The 25755-nt window shown below is 37.7% G+C and overlaps 2 protein-coding genes across 16 annotated transcripts in view; one reads left to right on the top strand and one right to left on the bottom strand.

The window, feature by feature from the left end:
• LOC102686642 (target of Nesh-SH3) overlaps positions 1–22551 on the top strand; it is a 45817-nt gene extending 23266 nt beyond the window's left edge. For 3 of the 12 annotated variants that reach the window (XM_015364482.2, XM_015364480.2, XM_015364484.2), the window contains 17 exons: positions 625–699; positions 3025–3252; positions 4364–4438; positions 5909–6094; positions 6830–6886; positions 9201–9287; positions 11424–11519; positions 12638–12706; positions 12953–13066; positions 13443–13532; positions 13625–13837; positions 14489–14597; positions 16507–16586; positions 18569–18598; positions 19789–19947; positions 20347–20469; positions 21260–22551. In XM_015364482.2, the coding sequence (XP_015219968.1) occupies positions 625–699; positions 3025–3252; positions 4364–4438; positions 5909–6094; positions 6830–6886; positions 9201–9287; positions 11424–11519; positions 12638–12706; positions 12953–13066; positions 13443–13532; positions 13625–13837; positions 14489–14597; positions 16507–16586; positions 18569–18598; positions 19789–19947; positions 20347–20469; positions 21260–21375 (1907 nt within the window). In that variant the 3' untranslated portion in view covers positions 21376–22551. The remainder of the gene's footprint in view (positions 1–624; positions 700–3024; positions 3253–4363; positions 4439–5908; positions 6095–6829; positions 6887–9200; positions 9288–11423; positions 11520–12637; positions 12707–12952; positions 13067–13442; positions 13533–13624; positions 13838–14488; positions 14598–16506; positions 16587–18568; positions 18599–19788; positions 19948–20346; positions 20470–21259) is intronic. The other 9 variants (XM_015364493.2, XM_015364491.2, XM_015364489.2 and 6 more) reach the window with 7 other exon arrangements.
• Positions 22552–24653: 2102 nt separating this feature from the next.
• Positions 24654–25755, bottom strand: part of tfg (trafficking from ER to golgi regulator) — a 63857-nt gene continuing 62755 nt past the window's right edge. For all 4 annotated transcript variants that reach the window (XM_069178865.1, XM_069178866.1, XM_069178864.1 and 1 more), the window contains exon 8: positions 24654–25613. In XM_069178865.1, coding sequence (XP_069034966.1) covers positions 25216–25613 — 398 coding nt within the window. In that variant the 3' untranslated portion in view covers positions 24654–25215. The remainder of the gene's footprint in view (positions 25614–25755) is intronic.

The following is a 25755-nucleotide window of genomic DNA, read 5'->3' as shown; positions in this document are numbered from 1 at the left end:
TCCTTTTTTCTGCTGACATTCTGTTCCTCTCTTTGTTGTTCCACAGCTTTAACTCACATTATCTTCTATGCAGCTGCTATTAGGTGGATGTAATTACTGTATATGCAATGACTGGAAACTACTTACACAAATGCAAAGCACTTTACTCCGTATAAGACATCATCTCTGTTGCAGCTGTGGGAAAACAAAACACATTCTTTGAATTTTCACCGGGAAAAATGCATTTGTCCCATTGTGTAACAGCCTGGTAAGATGCTTTGCAAAACATTTAAGCTGTGCTTTTGATAAGTGACAGTATTCTTTTTTTTTCAAATTTTAAAATGATTCACAATGCCACTATATGGCAGCTCATATATCAGCAGCTCTCTACTGTGGTTAAATATAATACGTGATGCCTGGACGTGCTTTACAGTGTGAAAGAGTTTTGTTCCTACATGGGATATCTTACATGGCATATCACTGGAGAGCAATTGGAGATCAATACCTCACAGCACTGCTCATTGTTTCCATATGATCCTCTGTGTTTTTACACTGTCATTGCTCCAGCTGCCTCAGATGTTTTTTTTTTCGGTCTACGATATGTCATCTTTTTAAGAAGTTTTGAAACCTTATTATTTTCTGCAGCATCACACAGAAAGCAGCCGGACACACCCACAGACCCATCATCCAAGTTACCTCACAGGACACAGGGTACACTGGGTAACAGAGACAGACAATTCTTATTTTTTTTATCACGCAGCTTACTTGCCATTGGTCCAAGCTTGGCTACATAAAAACTGTTGCTTTATTGGAGGAGTCTAAGTATGTAGCTGTTTTGGAGTGCATGATGCTAGCTGGCATGTCTTGAGTCTCTTTAAAGTCACGAGCCAACACCACTGTGAGACAGATGACTCCCGGAGAAACAGATGTGTAAGTCTGTCTGGGCAGTGGAAAGACTTTGTTGCCCAGTCCAAGGTTTGCGCATGGTTTCTTCTTTTTGCTGTGTCCTGTTTGAATTTCAGCTGCTGGTATGCCCTGGAAAAATGACACTAAGCGCTCTCAAGAGATATTGCCCGTTCACGCTCTGCGCACAATATCTTTTCATCCATTCCTGTCTTTGTTGTGCAGTGTGTGTCTTTGTGGTTTGTGTTTCATTCACATACCTTTTTGTCTGTCGCTTCTGGTTGTCTCTCTGACCAAACGTTTCTTCCCTTTCCTGATGTCTTTAATGGTGTCCACTCCTTGAGGAAGCTGTGTTGGTGATTACTCTCCTTTGTGAAAAGTCCTCCTACAGTACTTCATCATATGATTCAGAGCCACTATAGTATCCCACTAAGAACAAGGCACTATCTTTAAGCCAATGCCAAATGGGCCTGAAACCAGGACTAAGTTAGTGGACTTTGGCTAAATTCATTGGAAAATCATTAATTTAGGCATGATTCACCAGTATAATTTACTTAAAGGTATTATTCATATTGCTTAGTTTTCTCAAGGGTTATTTTTAAAAATCAAATGAAGCTAATGGTCTCTAAAATGTCTGTCCAGGATTCCAGCAAGTGAACTAGGCAGCTTCCTGAAAATTAAAACCTTATTTTAATGCAGTATTTATGCTTTGACTTAATTCAGGATATAATAGATGATATGTAATGGATGTAAGAATACAGTAGGTATCCTGGTATGTGAGACCAGTAATGTAAATACCCATTCAAATAAAATTGTTTTATCACTGAATCAACAGTAGAATTCCAAATCAAGTTCAATGGTATTAATATCTTAGTAATCTAAATATCTTAATATCAGTGCCTTTCAGTACCAAGGGACTGCAATACAGAGTTTTCAAATGTATTTATTATTAGATTATTGTTTATTTTTATTTGTCCTTACAAGTCAACTTTCTGCTCAGATGTAAACTCATTCTTGTGCCATGCTATTCCATATTTTATGTACTTCCTTCATCTTTTTCCTCGGATTATTTTCCTTCTTTTCATGTTTAAGATTTTTTTTTCAAGGTTGTGCTTTCAGCAGATGTTTAACCAAGCTTTATTTGCACATTTTGGGTTCGTCCAGACTGCATGTGCAGTGTCTGATACATAACTGCATGCTGGGAAATTCTAATTCATTTTTATCTTTTAAGGAAAAATGTGCTGATCTACCCTTACATCATCAATTTGCGTCCATAGTAATTTTAATAAATCAATTATACTTTCTGTAAATGACCAAACCAGATGGGTATGTAGTTCATCAGCATTTTTGACCATATTATATGACCAGATTTACACAAAAGCTCTGGTCTGTCCATCATTTTGTGATATATTTTTTAAAAGGTCTAGAAATAGTGTTTTTAAGAATCTTCATTATTACCATACTCTGAGTTCAAGCAAACTTTAAAATAAATTCTTACAAAGTTTTGTGAGAATTTAGTTACGTTTCCTTGTAAATGATTTGCATCAACTATTAAAACAATGCCAGATGATACTTTTTATATCTTAGAGGTTGATCTGTCTAAACTTTTAAGTTCAGTGAATGATAATGCCTATAGCATCAGAAAAACATGATGAAAAGGAATTACTATTTCTCTAGCAATTGCCTAATTAGTCGACATTAGTCATAGCCTTTAAAGACTGAAAAAACAATAAGTTATGCCACAGTCTAAAATGATTGATCACAATCTATCAGAGTCTTTGTATAAATAATTGGCTTCATTGTTTTTCCCTCATTACAGTACAAACTATAGATGTTGCATTCCACTAGTACTCACATCAGGCATGAAGATGGTTTTAATTTTGTTTCTAATTCTTCCTGCAGAGGAAAAGAGCATCTTTTGAAAATAATTCATCTTACAAACTTGTTTGCCTATTATCCTCTTAAAACTGTGTACTGACAGATGTCCAAATCAAAGCATTGAAGGAATAAAAAAAATGAGTACAGTAATAATTTAGAATTAATTGCAGACTTTCTTCTGGTTCCCTACTTAAAGGAAATCCACTGATGAAACACTATGGATACCATGAAGGTCACTTGAATAAAATGTCTTTTTTCATCCAGGTATAGCAAACAGTTTTACAAAGGTCCCGTCCTCACCTGCTGATGTGCCAGACACCACTACCCAATTCATTCCTTCCAAAACCCTCACTACATCTGCCACTCCAGTTGTTATTCCTTCTGTAAACGATGAAAAGCATCAAGGGCAAGCTCAAACCAGAGCAGATACTCCAACCACAAGACCACAGATTTCCTCAACTAAAACAACTGAAAGACATCAGATTTCTCTGGGTAAATGAGATTCTTTCCACTTTTTTTATCCTTTCAAAGGCATCAGGGCCTTAGCCAACGCTGCAATAGTTGAAGTGTTCAGTGCCGTTTTCGTCTTCTCAAGCAACACTTAATCCTTTTGCCTTTGTAAGCTGTCCTTTCCTGTCAGTGCCAAGCTCGGCAACTGAAAGGATCCAGCCTACAGGGACAAGAAAGGGGCAACAGCGATGAGTTCTTTGCGTGAAATTTAATTTCGGTAACTGCTGTGTTCTATGACATTTTCCCAAAACATTTGATAGTTCTGAAGTATTTAGAGACTTGATAGCTCCAGCGCATAAGTTATTGTTGGCTGTAGTGATCCTTCATTTGGTCTATAGAAAGCAGCTGTTCACTTCTTTTCAGCTACGGCCAATCATGTTTTTAGATTTGTGCAATTCAAGTCGCTTTGTTACAGACAAAATGTAGGAAAATGAATAGCATTTTAATCAATTGTAAGATAAATTAGTGAAAAAAATTGTGAAAAACGTAATTTAAGTTAGTATTTACTGTAGTTCATATTCTTTCCTCCTAGTTCATGGACGTAATAGAATATCTTGCTGCTGACAGCTGATGACAAATAAATTGTGGCCAAGAGCAATTTGCTCTGTCTAAAAAACAAATATGGGATTGTGATTAATTACAAGGTTCAAATACATGAGCCATGTTTGTTGAGATTGAATAGTTATAAATCTGCTTCATGTGGTTATTTATAGATACGGTACCATGATTCATATCATGTTGAATTAGTCTGAATGAAAGTCAGGAGCATTCAATAATTTTGGGACTTGGTCCGACTGTGTGTCTCCCTTTACATTTCAACCATTAATTTGAACAATATTCAACAAAGTTTAATGCAAAACGTTCATTGATTCTTCATTGATGTTTCCCCTAATGACACAATGGTGCTTTTGTCACAATTCATTAATCATGCTGAAGTATTAATGACCATATACATGTACAGTACATAGAGTATAAATGTTACAAATGTCGATGAACTGAATTTATTCACATACTCTGCATTTTCTACAGTTTACTTTGATGTTTCTATGTAGCCCAGACTGCCTATGTAAAAGTGTTCTTTTTTCTTCTACAGCTAAAGGTGAAACATATCAAGGACACTTTGTATCCAAACCATCCATTGCTACTCTCAGACCAAATGTTATCTGGGGTAATGGTTGTTTTGTTTTTATATTCACTTCATTTTAATTCCTTTTTTTTATTCAGGCTTTAGGTCATGCTCCTGCAGCTTCACTGCTTTCCAGCTTGTTCAATTGCTAGCCTTCACCGTTTGTTTTGCTTTTTAGATTCAGAGCTTTCCATTTTCCTATCACACAAATCAAATTCTCTCTGGAACAATTTTGCACTTCATTGCAACTCAAACTCCCTGATGTGAAAAGATGAATGTTTTCAAAATCTGAACTAGCTTCAGTCTTGTGCTTGTGGACTGGTTTGGCTTCATCAGCTCTTGCGACTAAGATCTCTGTTTGTTTGAAGTTAGGCTTTTGTTCAAGTATGTCATCTGACATAATCACAACTAAGTCTGCAGCATACAAGCCCACAGTGTGAAACGTCAAACATTATAGCCCTCAGTCTTTACAAATACAAAATAAGTCAATCGCACTTTTGAACCAAAATAGCTCAAACCAGTTTTCAAACTTAATTAGCATAACTGCTAATTACAGAAATAAATTAAAAATCAATGTGACCTAGCCTCACAGTGTTGGGCTCTCAGATTCAAATTCAGGACCTGAGGTGCTATCTATCTGTGCAGAGTTTCTATATTCTCCCTGTGTTCATGTGGGTTTCCTTCAGGTGCTCCAGAGTCCCCCAACGGTCCAGAAACATACTGGTAAAGTTAATTGGCTTCTGGAAAAATTGCTCCTAGGTGTGAGTGTGTCCATGTCTGCCCTGTAATGGACTGGTGTCCTGTCCAGAGTGTATCCTGCCTTGTGCCCGTTGCTTACCGGGATAGGCTCCGGCTTCTCCTCAACCTTGAATTGGAAGAAATGGTCAGAAAATAGATGGATGGATGAGATCTAATGTTCAATTCATCCATAAAAGAATACAGCAAGAACCAGCGAGTATTAACGGTAATTTTATTTCAAACCCAAAACTGTGTATGTTCTGAAGTTTTGATAAGTTTCAAGATACACCATCTATTCACTTACTGTATAAAACATACAGAATGCTAAACTTAAGCATAATCTGACATTTTTCCTTTGTTGTCAATGAGAATGATCTTATCAAAGTCTTTCTTTTACTTTTCTGTTCTTTCACTTGGGGGCTCGCAGTTACGAGTCTCTGTTCCTCCTAGGACTTCTTTTGTCATAAGTATTCTGGAAAAGGAAAACTGCCATCTAGTCTTCAGCCTATTCAAAATAACGCAAGTATTGAAAGCGAGTTACTTCTTCATCCAAAGGAGTATGCTTTAATGTCGTAGCAAAACTGTGTTGAGCACAATCACGTCATCGTGTTTTTTTCTTCACAGCTAACGCGACATCAATGGTCATGCTACATCTAACTGCTGTATGCCTTCTAACCGAACGGGATCATTCGTCTGTGCGATGAAAATGGTGCTTTTATCAGGAAAACTATAAGAAGCTCTAACCAAGCCTGATTTTGTTTTTCATTTGTTTAGATAAAAGAAATCCCTTCCGTAACTTCACAGCCCCGACGGCAAATCCCTCAAGCCCCTCAATCCACCAGCCATATAGAAAACCTTCAATGAGAACTTTTTTTAATTCATCTAACGGATTAACACGCCCGGGACATGTCCCACCCGGGCCAATTAATACTGCTCAAGCAACAGAGAACCGTCGCCAGGGTAATGGAATCTATTTTCTGTTTACAGTGGTTTCCAACTCTTCCCAAACTTTTCAGGTAGTCAGCTTTTTTAAGAGGGCTTCTGAAATGCAAGTCCTCCCAGGAATTTTGCCACTGGCTTTTTCCGTTGCAGGACTAATGCAATTTCAGATCACTAATCAGTGGCTAAATAGTGTGATAATTTGGTTTGGCCTGTTCACATACTTGGCAGCTCCAACTTGCTGTCAAGTCCTCTTCTACAAGATCTGAAATCTTGTTTGTTTTTTTTTCCTGCTTGATTATTTCTCTGATCTACATTAGATTACAAGCATTATTTATGATAAGGTTCTTTTAGAAACACTCTTTTCCCAGTCTTTCGTAAAAAAAACAAAAACCATAAAAAATATATCTGCAAGCCACAATAATCAAGTCACTCAAGTGTGGTTTGCTCATAGTGAGCCTTCGGTCTTAAATTGAATTTCCGTATGACGTTTTCAAGAGTTCCATGGAGTTTTTGAAGATCCTTCTGAGGAAAGTATTTTTGTGATGTGGCTGCAATGAATTTTTGTAACTTAAATCTTACACTTTCAGAGCTGTTTTGTTGGTCCAGTATGGTACACACTATTACCATTGATTTTAAAGTTTAACAGTTTAAAGATTTTAGATCATTTTAGATCACAGAAATACAACCATAGAAAAAAATATCTATCGTTGCCAATGGCTGCTAACAAGACAAGTTTTTTTTCTTTCCCCACAGTAAATGGAGAACAACATAAAGGAAATGTGCGGCCCAAGTGGCAACAAAGCAGCATAGGTAAAAGAGATGATTACTACTTTCTGCTGAGTTTTTTTTTTCACCTTAACCTGCTGTACAGCATTCTCCATTCCATTTCAGCTCCAGCCCAGGCTAATCTGAGTCATACGGCTATGTTGCTTTTCATTCGTGTTTTGTCTGTTTGCCAGTCTGTTGTGTTGATGTCAAAGTATCTGCATGCAAGCTTTGCAGATCAGATGCTGTTGTTGCCTTCACAAAAGCGAGTCTCAAAGCAGCAAGCGCCTCTTTTCAGTAATTTTAAAGTAGAGTTCAGTTGCACAGTATTTTGCTGCTGGTTGTCTGTAGTGGGGGCTTTCAAAAAGCACACACAGGTCTGGGGGACTGTGCGCATGGATATTTGCTGCATGTTAAAGTCTGATTATGTCATCCACATCAAGCATGTGATGTGAAAGCCATAGCCTTTCGTGCTAAGCTGGCTTGGGTTCATATCATTCTTGCTCATAATCAGTTTGTGATTTGTCTCAGTCCTGCAGGGTAAAGGATGTGTTCTAGATTATTCAGAATGGTGTACACTATAGTATGCATTTAGTATTGTATACAGTATCTAATTCTTGATAATTGTACTTATACTTGCGTTATACTTTATTACAACAGAGTTAAAGAAACAAAAAAGTTAACATTTTCAACAAAAGTCATGGAAGAATTAAACATCTACCATGATGATTCATAGAAAGCTGAACAGAACTGCCAGAAACTATAGAGAACGCTGATAGATAAAAACGTCTTTTACTGTATATATTACTTACACAAACATTGGATGCCCAGTGGTTTTGCACTAAGAATCTAGTGGGTTTGTATAGTCCAGATGTGAATCAGCATATTGGATGTTTATTGGTTTCGTGAGCATGGATTCAGGAAGAAGCAACATGCTTTTTCAAAACCCCACATTTGCAAATTTCTCTAACTGTAGGTGCCAACTTTCATGGGATTTCGTCTCTTAGTGGCTACCTCATCCTTTGGAATAGAGATGAGTACAGGGCGGACCAGGCAATGTTCTATCAGAATGTTGTGGTTTTCAGAAGGCCCACTGTAGCCACTCTGGAATGGTTTCGGCACCGATTAGCTCACAGCTGGCCATGTTCCAATACCTTGGAAATAGCAGCAATACACATGCAGTCTCACAAAGATTCAGAAACCTTCAGTTTAGCTTCACAAAGAAATGTAGGACCAATTCTCATTTTATGCTACTGAACTGAAAGTTGAGAGAATTCAATTTTCTTAGTTGACCTTGAATAAACACGTAGCATTAACCAATTGTGTTGTTTAGACAGTACTTTACAAAACAGTTGTAATTCAGATAGATGCAAATTCAATATTAGGAGATACTGTACATTTCTGATTAAAGCACTATCAGATGAAAAGGAAAATGTTGGTGCTTAAATAGTCAATGATATTGCTACCTTCCACCTCCATCAGTGTTGTACACTTCCTTTAAAATATAAAAACATTGTTTGTTAAACTATGTGATTTGACAGTCTGTTGAAAAGTCACTTATCCAAGAAAATGGTACCCTAGTTACGATTTCTGGTCAATTGCATCATTGCAAGGGTGTGTAGAGTATACTTAAATATTTAAACAACAACACAGACAAATATTAATATCTAGTACAGTTTAATAAAATACTGTATCATTTAAAAACTTTAATTACTGTATATATTTAAGAATTCAGTGAACAATACTGCTGGAGATAGAGAATACCAATATAACAGGTCAGCAGGTGTACTTCACATGAGCAATTGTTTGTCAGCATAGTAAAAACAATGGAAAAAAATAACATTATTGAACCCAGGGGGTATTTATGTCAAATGCACTTACAATTCCCATTCAGATTAAGTTTTGAAATGTTTCATGAGGCTCTATGTAGATTTTATTTTGGGCTGAACTAAAATACAAAAATATCTTCAGGTTGGCTGTATACCACTGATGAATTTTCATGTCTGCACTAGGATGGGTGTAACCTAAGGAGAATCCCATAAAATGCTGCCCTCTAGCTACTGTACATGAAACCAGTTTGCGTCAGTTTTTACCTTACTTCATCTTGGCAATTTAAAAGTATTTGGAGCCCCAAACTACCTTCTCTGTGCTCTAATGTGTGTTTTTTTGCAGTGATAAAAGGATTGGTGTTTACAATATCTTCAAGCGCTGTGTCTGAACAGATTTTAATACAACTGATGCTGTACTGTACATCTTTCAGGACTGAACATCAATGTTATGATTCCTGAGAAAGTGTCTTTAGAAAGGAGTCTTCTTAATAATGTTCTACCTCATTTTAACTGAAGTGCTTTTTCTACAGCTAACAACTCATTGTTGGAGGATATAGCACCTGCAATCCCTGATCATTATGAATGGTCAGAGTCGACACTGGGTAACAATTTCTCTGGTAATGGCATGACTGTTGAACATTTTTTATTTTGCTCTCCACGCAAGGCTGGCTCGTCACTGTAAAACAACAGCAACTACAGCGCCATAATCTGATTAAAACTGCATGAGACTGAATGCTCCATTGAGACTCCAGTCACATATCATTTTCAATAAGAACACTTGTATTTTCTTGTCTACTTACCAAAGGCATTGTCCGGGCCTTTGCAAGGTACTTTCAGTTGGAAAGTACATTGTCTCATCATCTGAGCTTATTTTGGCTTGTTTCTTTTGTGAGTTATTAAGCTTTGCATTTCATGTTTTGTGCAAAACGGTTGATTCCTTGTCAATTAAAAACCAAAGTACTGTACCAACAATTATAAAAGCTTTTGAGGCTACTTTTCGAACTTTACAACTATTTCTTTTTGACTGGGTGGTTTTCAATTTTTTGGGCCGATTTGCTTTTTGCTCACATGCAAGTATTAAAAATACAAAAGCTAGTGAACTCTAACCACACCACAAATTAAAGGGTGCCAGTATTTAGAATTCTCTCATACTATATGAAAAGCGCTGCACTGTCCAGAATATTTAGCCTTAAAAAGGGTTCAGTGTTTCAAAAATATTAAGAAAATTGAATTAAGGCTCGGCTAAAGACAATACTTCTGCTGTTAAATTTTATAATTGCAATCTGCTTACTGCTTGGTAAATTCTAGTTTGTTCCAACTTGTAGTGTTCTTCCAATAAAATTATTGGATCAAAAGTGGGTTTCAGTGGAAAGTAATAAATTGAAACTATATTTTTAGTGTACATTTTAATTAAGTTAATTAAGTAGCTTCACATTTTACACACAAAATAGAAAGAGACAGTTTTATTAGAATAGTTTGGTACAAACATCATGTTAAGCCACCAAAATAATCTGCATATACTTTTATTTGTGCATGAAATTTGTTACCTTTCAGTTTGCATTGCTGAATTAAGAATTCAAGATTTTTTCTCATTTACAAATATTTGAGTTTTCACTTCTTTACTTAAGGATGTTTTTATATTAAGGTAATTAAAAAGTCTTCTTTATCCTTTGCACTTTGCTTATTATAACCTAAACACAACAACACATTTTACCCAATAATCTGTTCTCAAGCACCCATCCCTGAGTTTTTCTCAGGTGATGAAACGTAACTATATGAAGAAAATTAATTCATTGAGGTAAAATACATTTTTGTTACACACTTCAGATTGTTGAACTGAAATAAATAACAATGACACAGCAATTAGACTTTAAAGAACTGTTTTTGGAGCTGCAACAATAGGTTGATTGTGATGCATTTGGCATTGCTGTAACAAACCAATTCCTAGCAGGTTTTTAGTTCTTTTTTTACATTGAGGAATGTATTTTTTCACCATAATCCATTCTAATATAAAATGATTTACACAAAGGTTTCTTATTTTTTTTCCTTTAGGAATATTGCTTCCAGCTTCTAGTACTTTGGTCTAATTGGTCTTCAGTGCTATTGGTCTCTAGGAATTGGAGTAGCCTTTATTCATTATTCATCTGGTTATTTTTCTTTGCCTCTGACAGGCACTTTAATGCACAATTTCAAATGTAATCTTTTGTTCTGGGATTTGCAGAAAGGCATGTTTGTTCCTCTCTGAAAGATATTTTATGTGGTGGGTCAAGACTGTATTAAGACTGCCTCACTGCTGGAGGTGAAACAGGAAATTCTAAATGTCTCTTCTGTGCAGTGCTCTGTCAGTGGTGGAAAAAAAGCATTTCTAACCCCTTGCATGATGTGTGTCATTTTTTTAACAGGGACTGCGAGGCAGCATTCCATTAATTGTGCATTTTTGTCCCTTTTCTCCTCTGGATACACTAATAACATTTGATTCTATTTTTAGTGCTGACATATTTTTCATGGCATACCAATTAATGGACATTACGGTGTCATTGGTTGTTAGTTCTTTATACATAATATTCATAGAAGCTTTTCTGTTTGACACCATAAAGACTTGAATTGTACTGTACTTGTATTGTACACCAGTACTGTAACATAACTCTCACTGTAATTTCCTTTATAGGTTTAAGTTTCCCACATGTGCAAAAGGAAAAGAAAGTTATCCAAGGATTTAAAAAGTATGTCTATTCTCTTATTTTGCCTAATAGGAGATCGGTCTTCAAATCCTGGCAGTGGTAGTCGCCCTGGGAGTTTTGGTAATGGTTCCGTAAAACCTGGCACTGTTCTTAAGCCTCATCAGACAGGTATATAGCTAAAAAGATAAGGATGTCTCTTTTTGTCCTTCATATTGAATGGGGGTATTTCTAGAATCCAGAGCAAATTAAAAGCCACAATTGGCAATAAAAAATGAATTTGCACAACTTTAGATCAATGCACTCAAGTAATTTCTGGGACCAATTCTTCTGTTTAGCAGAGCCATGAGGCCTAGAACAACAAGCCAATAACTGCATCACTACATACTGCACAACTGTAGAAACAATGTGCTCGTATTAACTGCAGGCAACAGAAACATATATATGCCAAAGAAGTTAACATCTGCTTTCTGGTTACTTAACTATGCTTATTGCCACAAGACAAGCAGTTTCAAGTTTTTGGATGTTGAATAGGACAAATAACTGTTGCCTTCATTACCCATATAAACTGTTGGCAGTATATTTTTGTTAATTCCAATAAAGTGTATTATTTTCTCTTTTAGGTGTAACTATGCCATAATGCTTTTCTTTTTTATTCTTCCTTCAAGTTACAGATATTTTGATTTCTTTTTTTCATAAATACAGCTTCCAGTATAATGCTCCTGCTCCAGCTAAAAACAATAGTTAAACATTTATAAAGGATTTGTTTTTAAAGTATTTGCAGTAACAAAGCTTGCTGTAATATGTGAAAGTCTCTTGGTTTCACAGGACAAACCACTAACACTTTAAGTTAATAGGTAGTCTGTAAGTTATTTGTTCTATGTTGTACAAACCCTGTAAAAAGGTTAGGTACTCATTACCTTTAGTCATTAATAATACCCACATTTTTAATTAAGGCCTGCATTACAAATGCAGTGTATTAGTCATTCACTATCACTCAACAAGCAGCATTTCAGTAATAAAGCTTATACTGTAACCTGTAACCCTAAATGTAAGTGCTACTGACAAATATCAATCAATGCAACCCTGAAAGTCTTGCATGAACGAAGGGGGAATATGGGAGTTATTTTGGCTGTTTTATTGTACTGTATATGAATGTGCTCATTTGTTTAAAAGGAAAAATCATAAAATACAGGTCATTCTGGAAAGGGTAATCATTTTTGTTTATTGAGCAAGGAATGACTAAAAACTGCCTCTGTCAAAGTTTTTTTTTACATTGTCTTTCACAGTGATTCCCAGACAGGGATCCCCATCCCAAATCACCACTAACACAGTAGTGGACAAGTCTGGTAAGAAAGGTAGGATAGATATTTCATTTCTAGCTGCAAAAATAGTTCAGCTCATCCTCTGACCTTACAATAAGCTTCGGGAAAGTTGTGTTTAAAATGCCTATAATACAACACAAAAAGGCAAAGAAACTAACTGTAACTCCAAGCTATTTATAAGACATTATCATGACTCGGAAGCTAGAAAAATAAATGTGCATTGTCTTGACCATTGATTGTAATCATTTAAAAAAAAACAAATTTCTTCTTGTGTTAAAGATCCAAGAAAGCCAAATGACAAAATTCTGAAGGTAGTCATACCTTCGGTGACTCCAAAGCCTAACAAACAAGAAAGGAGACAAACAACCACAATAAGTCCTCCCACAATGAATGGTAAGAACTGAATGCACTTAGAGAATTCGGTTAGAGAATCCCAGGGAATGTGGCTTTGGCACTGGCTATTTTCATGTGCTAGGGTGGAAAAATGAGCTCCAAGAGCCACAGTTCAAGGGAAGGTAGGCAGCAATGGTGTGAGACCATCATAACCTGCTCTTAAGGAATTGAAGGATTCTAAGCTATGATACTTGAGTCAGTTTCTCATTTTTCAGTTCTGGTTGCTGTGATGCACATTCCAGTCATTACAACAATGGTTTAATTAGTGTTGCAATTCATTTGAGTCTAAATTGCTTGCCAAAAACAGGAATCCCATTAGAGAATATGATTGAAACATTCTGTATTTTATGGAATGACTCCAACCTCCTTCTTACAGCCTCCAGGTTTGACATTGGCGTCAACTCTTCAGTCTTTAGCTCAGTTCCTTTGTCAGATGTGGATGCAATGGGACAAAAGCGCTTTACAGGTATAGTGTGCAAATCCCACTTAGCCCCACGCAGTCCCTTCTGTATTTATACAGAACTAACCCAGTTTCTCCTTGTTCCTTTCTGCCTTCAGCCCCTCATGTTGTATATAAAGTGGATAAGAAGCCAGATGAGCCTTGTTCTATCACAAACTCCCTCAGCCATTTTCCTGAGGAAGAAGTTAGTGACCAGAATGCCACTGCTGCTCCCAGAAATCCTCCTACAAACCTGACTGTGGTGACTGTGGAGGGCTGCCCTTCCTTCATCATCCTGGACTGGGAAAAGCCCGACAATGACACATCCACAGGTTGGTGGTGGAAGATGCAGCTGGTGCTCAGCTGATTTAAGAGCAGGCAAGCCGTATCAACTTATGCTGGTATTCATTTCCAGAGGGTGGAGTTAGGGTCAGTAAATCAGATTCCCAAAGGGAGGCTACTAGGCCCATCTAGTAGTCTGTTTGGTAATTAAAAACCAATTGATCCAAGGGTCTGATCTATCTCTTTCTTGAATGGTATCAGTTTCAACATACTGATTTGTTTTTTACTCCTACAACCCCTTGATTAAGGGAGTTCCTGTCCATGGCTTTAAACTTCCTATACAGGTCCCACTTGTGTCCTCCTGGTGTGTTTCACAGGTGATTCTAAATGTTGTCCGGCAGTGCTGACTTTGTCAGTGCCTTTGTGGGTCTGGAATACTGGGATAATTCTCCCTCCTAGTTGTCTTTGTTAAAGACAATAAAGGGTCAGGTCTTACATTTGAAGTTTCAATCGCATTCCTGCAGATACTGTACACCCATCTATTGTCTGTAAGCTTTCTTCTTAAAAGTAAACCATATACAGTAGCTGCATGAAAAATGAGCACAAACATCGATTTCAGGGGCCAAAATAGCTTTAGGCAGTCTTCTTGAAATTGCTCTCTCCAGACAAGCATTTAAAACTTCTCTCCTTTTTCAATGCAGAATATCAAGTAACCACAAAACAAATAAATAGCTCTGGAGTTCAAGATGAATCGGTACTGACGACCAACCAGACCCACTCTGCTGTGGAAAATCTGCAACCCAACAGCAGGTACAATACTTGAACAGAAAGAAATAGAGATTAAGAAAAGTGGTCTGTTACAGGACAATTGCTTACTCCATGTGCATGACCAACTGGCAATCATTAAAAAGAAAAAAAAATACTGTTTCGACACATCTTAGTACTTTCAGTCCATTAAATCAGGCAAAGAAGGTACTGTAGCAGCCAATGGCATACAGTACTGTAGGTAACTAAACTCCATACTGTGAAGACCAATGTGTAAAAAGGACTCTGTCCAGATTATGCACAATTATTGAAAAAAAATGTCTGCATGCCTTAGTTTTGTTGGGAAGTGGATAATTTGAACTGCTTAATTTGAACTTAACTATTTGTAGTGACCAACTCTTAGTCAAGCATTTTTTCAGTGCGATACAGTTCTAAACGTTAATATAGTGGTTTTCTATTCCTTTCAGTAAAATGTTTCTTTGAATTATATCTTTAGGAAGAGGCATATCTGTAGGGAGGAGGACAGTTTCAAGCAAGATATCTAACACTTCCACTCAAGTAACCTCAAATGTGTTTTTAATTTTAAATATTACATGGAAGACACCAGTCATATTTTCAGCAATTCCATTAGGACACAAAGCTCTCAATTACTGTAATTTCACAGGGAGTTTCCCCATGATCACAATTTCACACATGACAAGGCTTTTCTTTACAATTAAGAAGGAAGAAAGTTTACTAAGTGACCTCTTTGACAGGCTAAGTGAAACATGAGAAAAGTCAAAGATGAATATTTAATCAACCTACTTGTACTGATGAACCCCAAACCAGAAAATGACAACCAGATTTAAATTCATTGCGTAACTCCTCCTATGTTACTGTACAGTACATATCAAAATGGCTAATTTCACAAATTTTAGGACTTCCAGAATTGCTTTAATTGTTAAATCATCCATTGTCCATGACAATCAGTTTTATATACAGTACCAAGCACCAAACTGTATTTTTGAAAATAACTGGTTTTCAGTCGTTTTAGAACCCACATAATGTAACCCAAGATAATAGATGTTAACAGCAGATAACAATGTGAAACTTTTCTTTATAATGAATCATATTTATCATATCAAATGCTATTTGTCTCATTCCTACTGGTTTGTCATAAACAAAATTCAGTTTCACTTTCAATCTTTCCTAAAAGACTCCCTAGAATTATTTGTATTAACCAAGTACCCCCACAGAATATTCATGTGAAAAATGTTAGCAGACTTGAGCTTAGAGACACACCTGTAAGAGCTGTTTTGTGGTTGAATAAGGGACAATTTGGCAGAATATTACAGACAATATAAACCAGAGCTTCCTATGAACTGAGTCTCCTGGCTCAGGGATGATCATAACATCTGAGCAGCACACATGGTATAGCCATTAAGGCAGCGACCTGGCTTTCATTGCAGGTTCTGTCTGAAGAGTAAAATATCAAGCATCAGTGTTTCAGACACCAAACGCAAACTGACTTTTCAAGGAGGTTTTATCATGTTGAACAAGAATATGTGTTTTCCTGACACTCTGTCAAGAAATGCCTATAAAGGTTCTGTTCCTTCAACCACTCGCCCTCACAGACAGACAGACGAATGCGTCCTCTTCCTGCTTTTAAAACAGTCACCAGACCAATAGGCCTCCTGCAACTGGCCAGGAAAATATTTATGCCGGAAAAATCAGGAAAGTCGGGAAAATAAATAACAAAGGAATATAAAACAGGAAATAAATCAATATCTGAGATAATTAAACAGGTAAACCACATTAAAATTATTTAGAGGAATATGGGGAATGAGGAACCTACCAGGACTATGATCTCACAATATACACTAACCAAATACAAACACATACACAAATGACCAATGCTTTCTCTCCCTCTATGTATATAAATAGACCTATAACGCATATATATTCTCCTTTACAGTTATGAGTTTACAGTACAAGCCAAAAATGAGTTTGGAACTGGTCCACCTAGTGATCCAGTGACTTTCTCCACTGAATCTGGTAAGATTTTAAACCACTTCAAATTGCATATTATTTATTGAGCTGGGTAAAACGTCACCATACACGCATTTCCAGTTGAACTTAAAGTTTGTGAAATAAATGACCTTGAACTCCTGAACATGTTTAACACTTTATTTACCAAATTCTCGATGGTAGACCAGAAACATCAAGATGTGCTATTTGTATTCAGAGCTCAATCAGTCCTGATTTTGTTGCCATTTTTCACTCAGGTGCAGCAGAGAGCCCAAGTGCTGTATTAAAGTAAAGGGCCACACACTTTCCTTCCCAGCTCTTTTTTTATTAAGAAGACAAACCCCCTGCCGCCAAAGAGGATATTAAATCACCTTCCAGTAGCACTCCATGTTTAAAAAGATTTACGGTCTTTGCATGTTGCTTTTTGACACTTTTGAATTATTCAAATTTTTGTGCTTTAATGACAGTAGTTAAACAGAAATTTACTTCCCTTTCACCCATAAGGGCTCTATGCCAGGACCAAAATTTATTATATTTCCCTCAACACATAACTTTGTTCCCTGTGCACTGCATGCAGACTGTAGACACCAAATTAAATTCCCATGCTGGCTATATTTTACAGATATTTACAAGAACAGATTAGGAGAAGAAAAGCCATGACCAGCATTATTAGCTATCTTCTGAACCCTCAGAGCTCAGAAATCTTCCACCTTGTGATGCAGAAACATGCGTTTTTAAATCCGAAGGAAGAATGGGTGATCCCCCGTATGCTGTGCCAGAGCTAGTAAAAGCTTTCCACTCTTGAAGCATTTACTTCACATCGAGAAGGATCCCACAATGCTTTGTGTGTAGGAGGGAACTTGCTCTATTTATAGTGTGAGCCGCACTTCAGCAATGGGAAAAATGAGTCAGGTCCTACAAGTAAAGTTCCTGTGGATCGTCCAGGTTGAAAAGTATTATATGAAATGCAAGGGAGTATGAATATTATTATCATGCTCAGTGTTACCTAAAGCCCACATTAGGGGACCAGCCTCATGCTAGGCCATACACACAGTGCAGTTTACCACCAGTGGCTATTAAATTATACCCTCACTTTCTCTCCGAGAGATCTGTATAATTAATTATGTGCTATTAACGTAATGATTTCAGCATGTCGTTCCATTTTCTTAACCCTGGCTAACAGCTAAGGCCAGATGGATTCTGATCTGGAGAGTTTCAGTGCTTTTTTAGCTCGCCTAGCTTTTATATAATAGTTATATACTGTACATATACAGCACTCATTTGAGTGTCAAGTTAATTTTCCCCCAATTTCTTCACCCCTTTTTTGAAGCATCCAATTCCTGCAATGCCAGTTTATTAAAATTAATGTGAGCAAAAGGAGATTGAAAGCAGATGAGTTTCATCCAATTGCATTGTCCAGCCAGCTTCACTTATTCCAATGGCAAACCCAACCGGTGGATGCTGGCAAACCACTGTGTCTTGGGGGACTGAGCTCTGCTTCAGCCCTTTACACCTGGCCTCCCTGAGCCGTTCCAGTTGAGTCTGTGCTTTTCAAAGGGGCTTTAGGAAACACAAACATTTTCGGGAGTATTAATAAGGAGCTCAGACGTGCATGAATTCACCAGCTGTACAACTTGCAAAAAGTACTTGCATCAGTGCTATCCGAAGAAATATTCTGGGCTTAGGGATCTACCGGTTGAATTATTAAATGGTAACGCTGAAAACTGCAAACTAGTAACTGGAGCAAAAAAGTCTGCACTTCATTTCAGATAAACATTTACTCACCTTGAAAGGTTGTTTTTCCCACTGCTTATATAACAAGACCTCTAAGCTCAAGATTGTAATCCCATTAGTTTTTCATTAAGTAGCCTACCTGGAGTGCATGTCAAACATATTAACTTTTCTGTTGCCTGACTGTGGAAAGGTCCCACAGGGGGTGTAGGAAGGTCTCACAGGCCATGTTACAAATTTCTAATGACATGTGTTTTGTTTCCCTTTGTCCCCTTCAGCTGACCCCCGTGTGAGTGAAAATCTATCAGGTAAGAAGCTAGTGCTTCCTACAATCAGGAGTCCCATATGACACATTTTTCTGCAATGAATTAATGGACAATCTAATACGAGAGCCTGGCAAGCAGGCAGTCTGCTGAGGCTCAACACACCGTGAAATGGTCTTTCTTTGCGTATGATTTCACTTCTTCCACACAGAGCTGCTCACCTGATATCTTGCCAGTCCAAATATTTATACAGAAAGAATATGGAATGAAACAAGTAACTTTTTTTACAGGGAAACAATATCAAATAGTACTTGAAAGAAAAAAAAATTAATAGGGGTGGATTAATGTTATTTTTCATGAGAAACTTATTGCCTTTTTATTTTATTTTACATCTAAGGAAAATGTAATCCATCACATACAACTTTGCCAGAAAATGTTCGTTCATGAATCCATCAGGGTAGAAATGTGGGTGGCATAGCAGGCAGTGCTGTGGCCTACAACTGCTGTGTCCTGGGTTTGATTCTACCATTAGTATGTATCGGAGTGGAGGTTGCATGTTTTTCCCATGTCCATGTGATTTGCTCTGGTGGTCTAGTACCATCCTGTCTCCCCCATACATGATATTCGATATTTGAGGTATTTGAAATTGTCCTTTCCTCCACAGCTCTGTTTGGGATCTGTTTAGATCTGGAACACAGAAAATACTGCTTGCTTTCCTCAACTCCATTTACAATCAGAAAGGTTCTAACAGAAATAGGACATGTAACTAGAAAATAATTATTAAATAATTAATAATTATTAAATAAATAAAAAAAAATATTAAATTAAATAAACCACATCCTAGAGTTCAAAGAATAATTCAATACCTGTCTACGCACAAGTGATATTTCACTTCTATTGTTACGATGCTTTTTTGACTTACATGAATAGAAAACACAAGTTTGGGTGTTAAGTAGCATTGTAATGTTGTAGTAGCCTCCTCAAAATTGTGCATCTCAATAAAACACCTTCATGTATTGTTTCATTTGAAGGAACTCAGAGACGTGCCATCTGTATTACTTTGTAGTTATTATTTCAGCAAAAGATTCAAAACTAACTCCATAAATGATTACTCAGTAATATTTGTTTTAACCTGCCCAAACACAAATTCTGAACGCAGACCTAATATGTCATAGAATGGAACTTGTTGGGTCTGATGTGTTTCTGTCTGACCAGGAATTATTTGTTGCACACAGGAAAAGACGCAATATGGACAGAGTTCCCATTCAAGCCTGACACGTACTCCGAGTGCAACGGGAAACAGTATGTGAAAAGAACATGGTACCGAAAGTTTGTTGGTGTCCAGCTCTGCAACTCCTTGAGATATAAAATTTATCTCAGTGACTCCCTCAAAGGTCAGGCTTGCATCATCCCCGTCTGCATGTGCTGTGTAAAAAACAGAACTCCCCCCCCACATTTCGGGACAACGTTGCTCTATCAGGGTCTACACACCATTCTTTGTTGCCTTACTAAACTCTTTGTTAAACACAGAGCTCAGGTTCCTGACATTTTCAGGAAAATGAATTTATACTGAAGACTTACACATTTCTATATTTGTGTACTGTGTAAAAGGGTCTTCTAAATGTAGTCTTTAATGTCCAGCATGGAATGAGGTTAATGTTTTTTTGACTCTTCTGTGAATCTAAATATTGTGAAAGATAGTTATTGGGGGGGGAACCTTGTTTCATTTACTATAGAATCTACCAGACTGATGCATTGCTTTCCTGACAGTACATCTTTTCTCACACCTGTAGGAAAGTTCTTTAACATAGGAGACCAGACAGGACATGGAGAAGATCATTGCCAGTTTGTGGATTCCTTTTTGGATGGGCGGACAGGACATCAACTCACTGGAAACCAGCTGCCACCTAGAGAAGGTGAGTAACTTTTTAAGAGCTTCAGCTATTTCTCATAACGAGATCTTTGGGCAGATTCACATTACGCTTGGCTAAAAGGTTACTTAACGCTACTTTGATAAACTCAATATGCAGTTTGGGTGGTCACTCGCTGATTAAGCCGAATTTCCAAATTTCAGTTTAATCGTTAATAGTTGTCCTTTAACGAACATAAAGATACTATCCTTTTTAAAAAGAAATCTGTATTGTTTTTCTTTTTATGGACAGAACAAGTTTTAACAAAACACTAACTAACACACAAATGCTCAAATCAAACTTTTAACAGTCACTACAATGCAATAAAGGCTACAGTACAAATAAGGAGGTCATTCAGAGTGACTGCTCGGAGGTTATTCATCTAAGGAGCTCATTCTGCCTTCTGCCAGCTTCAGCAGTTGGCTTGCGTTTGAACCACACAATACTTTGCAAAAAGGGTTCTCTGCCTTGTGTTTTACTGCCAAGTGAAGATCATTGATATATAAACTAGGAAGTTCAGTGCTGGTAATACAGATTCCTGTGGTACTTCGCTAACCATCTCCGCCTGATTTGAGCATTTACATCCTATCTGTGCTCTTCATGTAAAACTTATGTTGAAGGGATAGGGACCGAGCCTGGCAAAACTGAAGCAACAACCCGCACTTGCTGTAGATTGAATGTTTTAGCTGCACAAACACTAGGTTAGAGGATGGTGCTGATGTTATATGGTCTGAGCTTGATCATTTTCTCTAGTTTTCTTTCCCTAAAAAGTAAATTACATTTACTTTCTCCCCAGGATATTTTAGAGCTGTCCGCCAGGAACCTGTCAACTTTGGGCAAATAGGAGGAAATTCCCATATTACCTATGTGCCCTGGTATGAGTGTGGGACAACAATACCAGGGAAGTGGTAAAACCATCAGGGGAGTCTGGTGAGAAAATTGAGGGTGGGGGGGCTAATGGAAAAAAAAGTGGAGGCAGGAGAGAGGAGGATGATTACCTAGTATTAATATAGCATCCCCTTACATGTAAACCTCAGCCTTTCTCATGTATAAAATGTGTATAGGACCTACGCAATCAAGAATTTTATTGAGTATATTTGTAATATGTAATAGTAATTATCTCATTATTTATCAAAAAAGGTGACAGAGAAACTCAACTGAAAAAGGGTGTGTCAAAAGAATCATGAAATAAATAAGTAAATAGAATAAAATAATGGGAAGCTGGCTCCCTGAAAGTATTTTGATAACTTGTATATTATTTATCGAAGCATTGTATTAAAATGTTCGTTCTGGTGGTTTATCTGCAGACAAGGGAGTGGACCTAGGCACAGGGCTTCACAGGAAGAGCAGTAATGCGTCTCTTCCTGAAATCGCTGTAGAAATGTCAGTAAGGGATGCAGATTCCGTGAGCCGCATTATGGTTTATATATCGTACAGAGGTATTATAACGTTGAAATAGATTCCTGGAAGAACCGACATAGAGGAATCGTGGTGTGTCATTCTGTTCATTTTCTTGACTTTGGTGCTTTACAAAAAAACACTTTGTCAGCCAAACAGCAATGTTGTCGGCCAGATGCAGAGGTGGAATTTGCATTTGATGTCTCAATTATATCCAAAGCCTTCACACCTATTCAATTCCTTCTTGCGCCAGTCAGTGGCTGTAGTCTGAAGGGGTTTACAATTGCAATTTGCACAATATGTATTTATATGTATATGGAGAATAATAAGCCCTTTTAACATGAACTTGGAATAAATCATTTCCCTTTACGCTTGTGAACCACCAGTCTCTTCATGCATACGTCCTGCTATTTTTCATAATCTCATACATGGATTAACTAAGGGTGTGGTATTTATGCATTCTAAAAAAGAAGGGTTTACTTCATACTATATTTGTAAGCGCAAAAGGAGTTCTTCATCGTCTAGAATCTATATTTGTACAGAAATCAAAGCTCGCAAGCAGCGACAGCGGTTAAGATTTTTTTAATCATTATTTTTTTGTAACATTAAATTGTAATTTTTTTGACATGTATGATCTTTCCAATACATATTTTCATTAATAAAGAAAAGATTTACTTTTTCCTTTTTTAAGATTTTGTCTTGTAATTATTTTTCATTTATTACCACATGCATGGCATACAACCTAGAATATTGGGGAAAAGATTGATACTAAACAACTACTTTTGAATTTGTCAGATTTTTTTAAATTTCAATTTAAGACAGATTCTTTACTATTCAGCATTTTTTTTTACTCTTTCTTCTCAGCCTGTCTAAAAAAATAGCAATAAATGGTTAAATGGTTAGCATCAGGCCATTTAAATGCATAGCTGCAGCAGTCGAACTACCCTGCTACCTTATCTGTTGTGCCAGCATACCACAAATTACTTTTCTGATTTGGCACAATAACAGATTCTGAAAACATCAGGGCTGGAAAGGAACCTTAAGCACCCAAAATACAAAGGAGGAGAGTGTTGGAAAAAACATCAACTCACCATGTGTGTTTGAAATTAAAGACAGCTCGGCTATAGACATTAACCAATACATTAAGATGTTTATATTTTATGCAGCGATTTAATCTCTTCCATAACGTATTGTTTTGTGCAAGCGATTTTCTGCTTTGTTTACACTGCATACAGATCTAAAAATGTAAGGAAGGATGATGCATTTAGGATAATTTATTACTTATTATATGCAATTGTGGGACTTTTTCCCTCTGTGTGCAATTATAAAGCAAATGACTGCTAAAACAGTCAAAAGGATAAAGGACATTTTATAGGAAACTATAGAAGGGAATTCTGCAAGCATAAGACTGAAAAAAGAACTAAGAGAGCCAAATACATACTGTATGTACATCTCTTCCGGTAGAATCTTCCACACCAGTGAGGGCATAGCCAGATAAAAATACAGTGCCTTGCAAAAGCATTGACACCATTCCTAATGGGTGCCTTTTTTGTGAAACGACAAAATGCTGCATATTAATTTGATAAAAATGTGTTATTTCAACACACGGATTCTCGAACTTTATGGGCTTACGTTAACATACAGTAGATACCAAAGAGAAGAAAACGGTCGATTGCACGTCTTCAGACCTATGAATTCAATATTGGGGTAAGCACCACTGGCAGCAACTGCTGCAGCTGGCCAGTTGGGGCAGGACACACTGACTCAAGGCAAAGTTTGCCCATTCCTCTTGGCAGATTAGCTCATGACCTCATGCCTTCCCACAGTGTCTCAATAGGATTCTACTCAGGACTTTAGGTGACTCTTGGTTATTCACTTTCTTATTCTTACAAGGGAACTGCAACACTATTTTCGTATTTCAGGGTTATAAAGAATCAGCATTGATGAGTGCATTTCAAACCGCAGTGAAAGTAAAATGTACAGTGACTTGTATCACCTCCACTTCACACCACAAAATCGAAATTTCCAGGTATGCTATATTCTGCGATGCAGAGCGAGGCAAGACATTTCCGGTGACATGTTGCGGCCATTTTACATTGTAAACAAGCAAGCTTGTGAATACATCTCTTTCAATCCAATAGAATTTCGATTTCGAGGTGGTTTGGTCATCAAATACTTGTTAAATGCAGATCATGTTGGAACATTTCTGTTACTAGTGAGTAGGAAGGGCACTTTCACAAAGTTCACAATTTTGTACGCGATTTGAAATTCGTCATTTTTTTCTGTAACGTGAATTTATTTTGTTACCCAGATGTAATAACCAGTCTGAAAAAACTGGGAAGGTAGTTCCACTTTATGTTTGCCACTAGTCCTATATGTTTGTGTGTCCTATGACACTGCCGAGATCTTACTTCACTCACATTCTGGTTTATACAAATTGCTTTTTCGGCGTTAAAGACAAGAAGTACCAAGTAGTGCCCGAGTCTGAAATTCTGAATTCAGTGATCCCTTTGTGTCTGAAAAACGCATTTTTCATTACGTCAGCCAAGGAAAGAACAGAATTATAATTCATACCTGCTGATCGCAAGTAAAAAGTGAAGTCAGACTACTGACCAGCAAGTCAAATAAATAAAGCCTTGTGTCTTTTTCCTTTCATGTCAGCTGTAACCACAAACTTAGCAGAAATACGAGTTACAACACTTTTCCAGTCCTAGACAGAAGGGTTAAACAAGTCAAATTCAACATGGCTTTCTTCACAAGCACAGGACAGGGCGAAGAAAAAAACGACAAGGTGGATCTGGATATCTTTATTAGCTTTCTAAGAGAATGTTACAGTTTGTACAGAACATCTAAGGACACACTCATGTGGAATCTTCAATCAGATATTAGTAAAAACCAGCTGGAGAAAAAAACAACAAACACAGGTAATCTAAACTTAAAGCTAACAATGTAATATCCTTCAGAAGGTTCAATCTACTTCTTCCATTAATGATATATACTTAGTGTCTCCCGAAAAGATTGATTTAACTTTACTTACGTATAATACCAATGTACTGGATAGTGGCAAAAGGAAAAAAAATCAACATAATTCACCCAGGTCTCCCACCCTTGCCAACATTCGCTATTTCTTTTTTTATTTAAATGCAACTGTGAAAAAAGGTGCCCACTTTTTATGCGTCAACCATATACAATAAAAAAAAAAAGAGAGAGAGAGAGGGAAAAAAACAAAACTTTGCGTTTTGGATTGCGCGAGTACGGGGGGACGGGACGTTTCCTAGTTCTTGGCCAGGGCTGCGGGGCGCCGTCAGAGCTCCCCTCTGAGCTCTTGCAGTCGGTGGAGAACCCCGCCGGGCCTTATCGGTACCCGGGGCCTGGCTGGGTGTAGCCCTGGCCATAGGGTGGGCGGTTGCGGGCGTAAGGGTTGGAGCCACTAGGCGGGGGGGTCACTGTGCTGCCCGGAGGCGGGGTGAAACCCGGACGGGGCTGAAAGCCGGCCCCGGGCTGGGCAGGGGCCATACCTGGCTGGGAGGCAGGGGGCATGTTATAGTTAGCTGGCTGGGACGCTTGGGTGGCATAGTTTTGGGGAGGGAAGGTACCAGGTGGGTACTGCTGGGCAGTCTGGGGCTGCTGCTGCTGCTGCCCCGTGAACCCGGGCGCGGGGGCAGCTCCCTGGGACGTTGGTGGGTTATAACTTTGGAACTGCTGCGGTTGCTGAGGTGTCGGCTGGGGGCCCGCCTGGGGATTGTAACCTGCTGGAGAACCAGAGAAGGACTCGCTCAGAAACATGCCTTTTCTTCCGCGGGGAGGTCAGGGTTTTTTAGACTGCACAACACTTACATAATCCCGTAACCAAAACCAGGTTAGGAAGTGGCTGCGTTTTGACTGTGGCCTTCT

Source organism: Lepisosteus oculatus, chromosome 15, assembly GCF_040954835.1.
Source record: "Lepisosteus oculatus isolate fLepOcu1 chromosome 15, fLepOcu1.hap2, whole genome shotgun sequence".
Lineage (NCBI taxonomy): Eukaryota > Metazoa > Chordata > Actinopteri > Semionotiformes > Lepisosteidae > Lepisosteus > Lepisosteus oculatus.
This window is presented reverse-complemented; position numbering and strand designations above follow the sequence as displayed.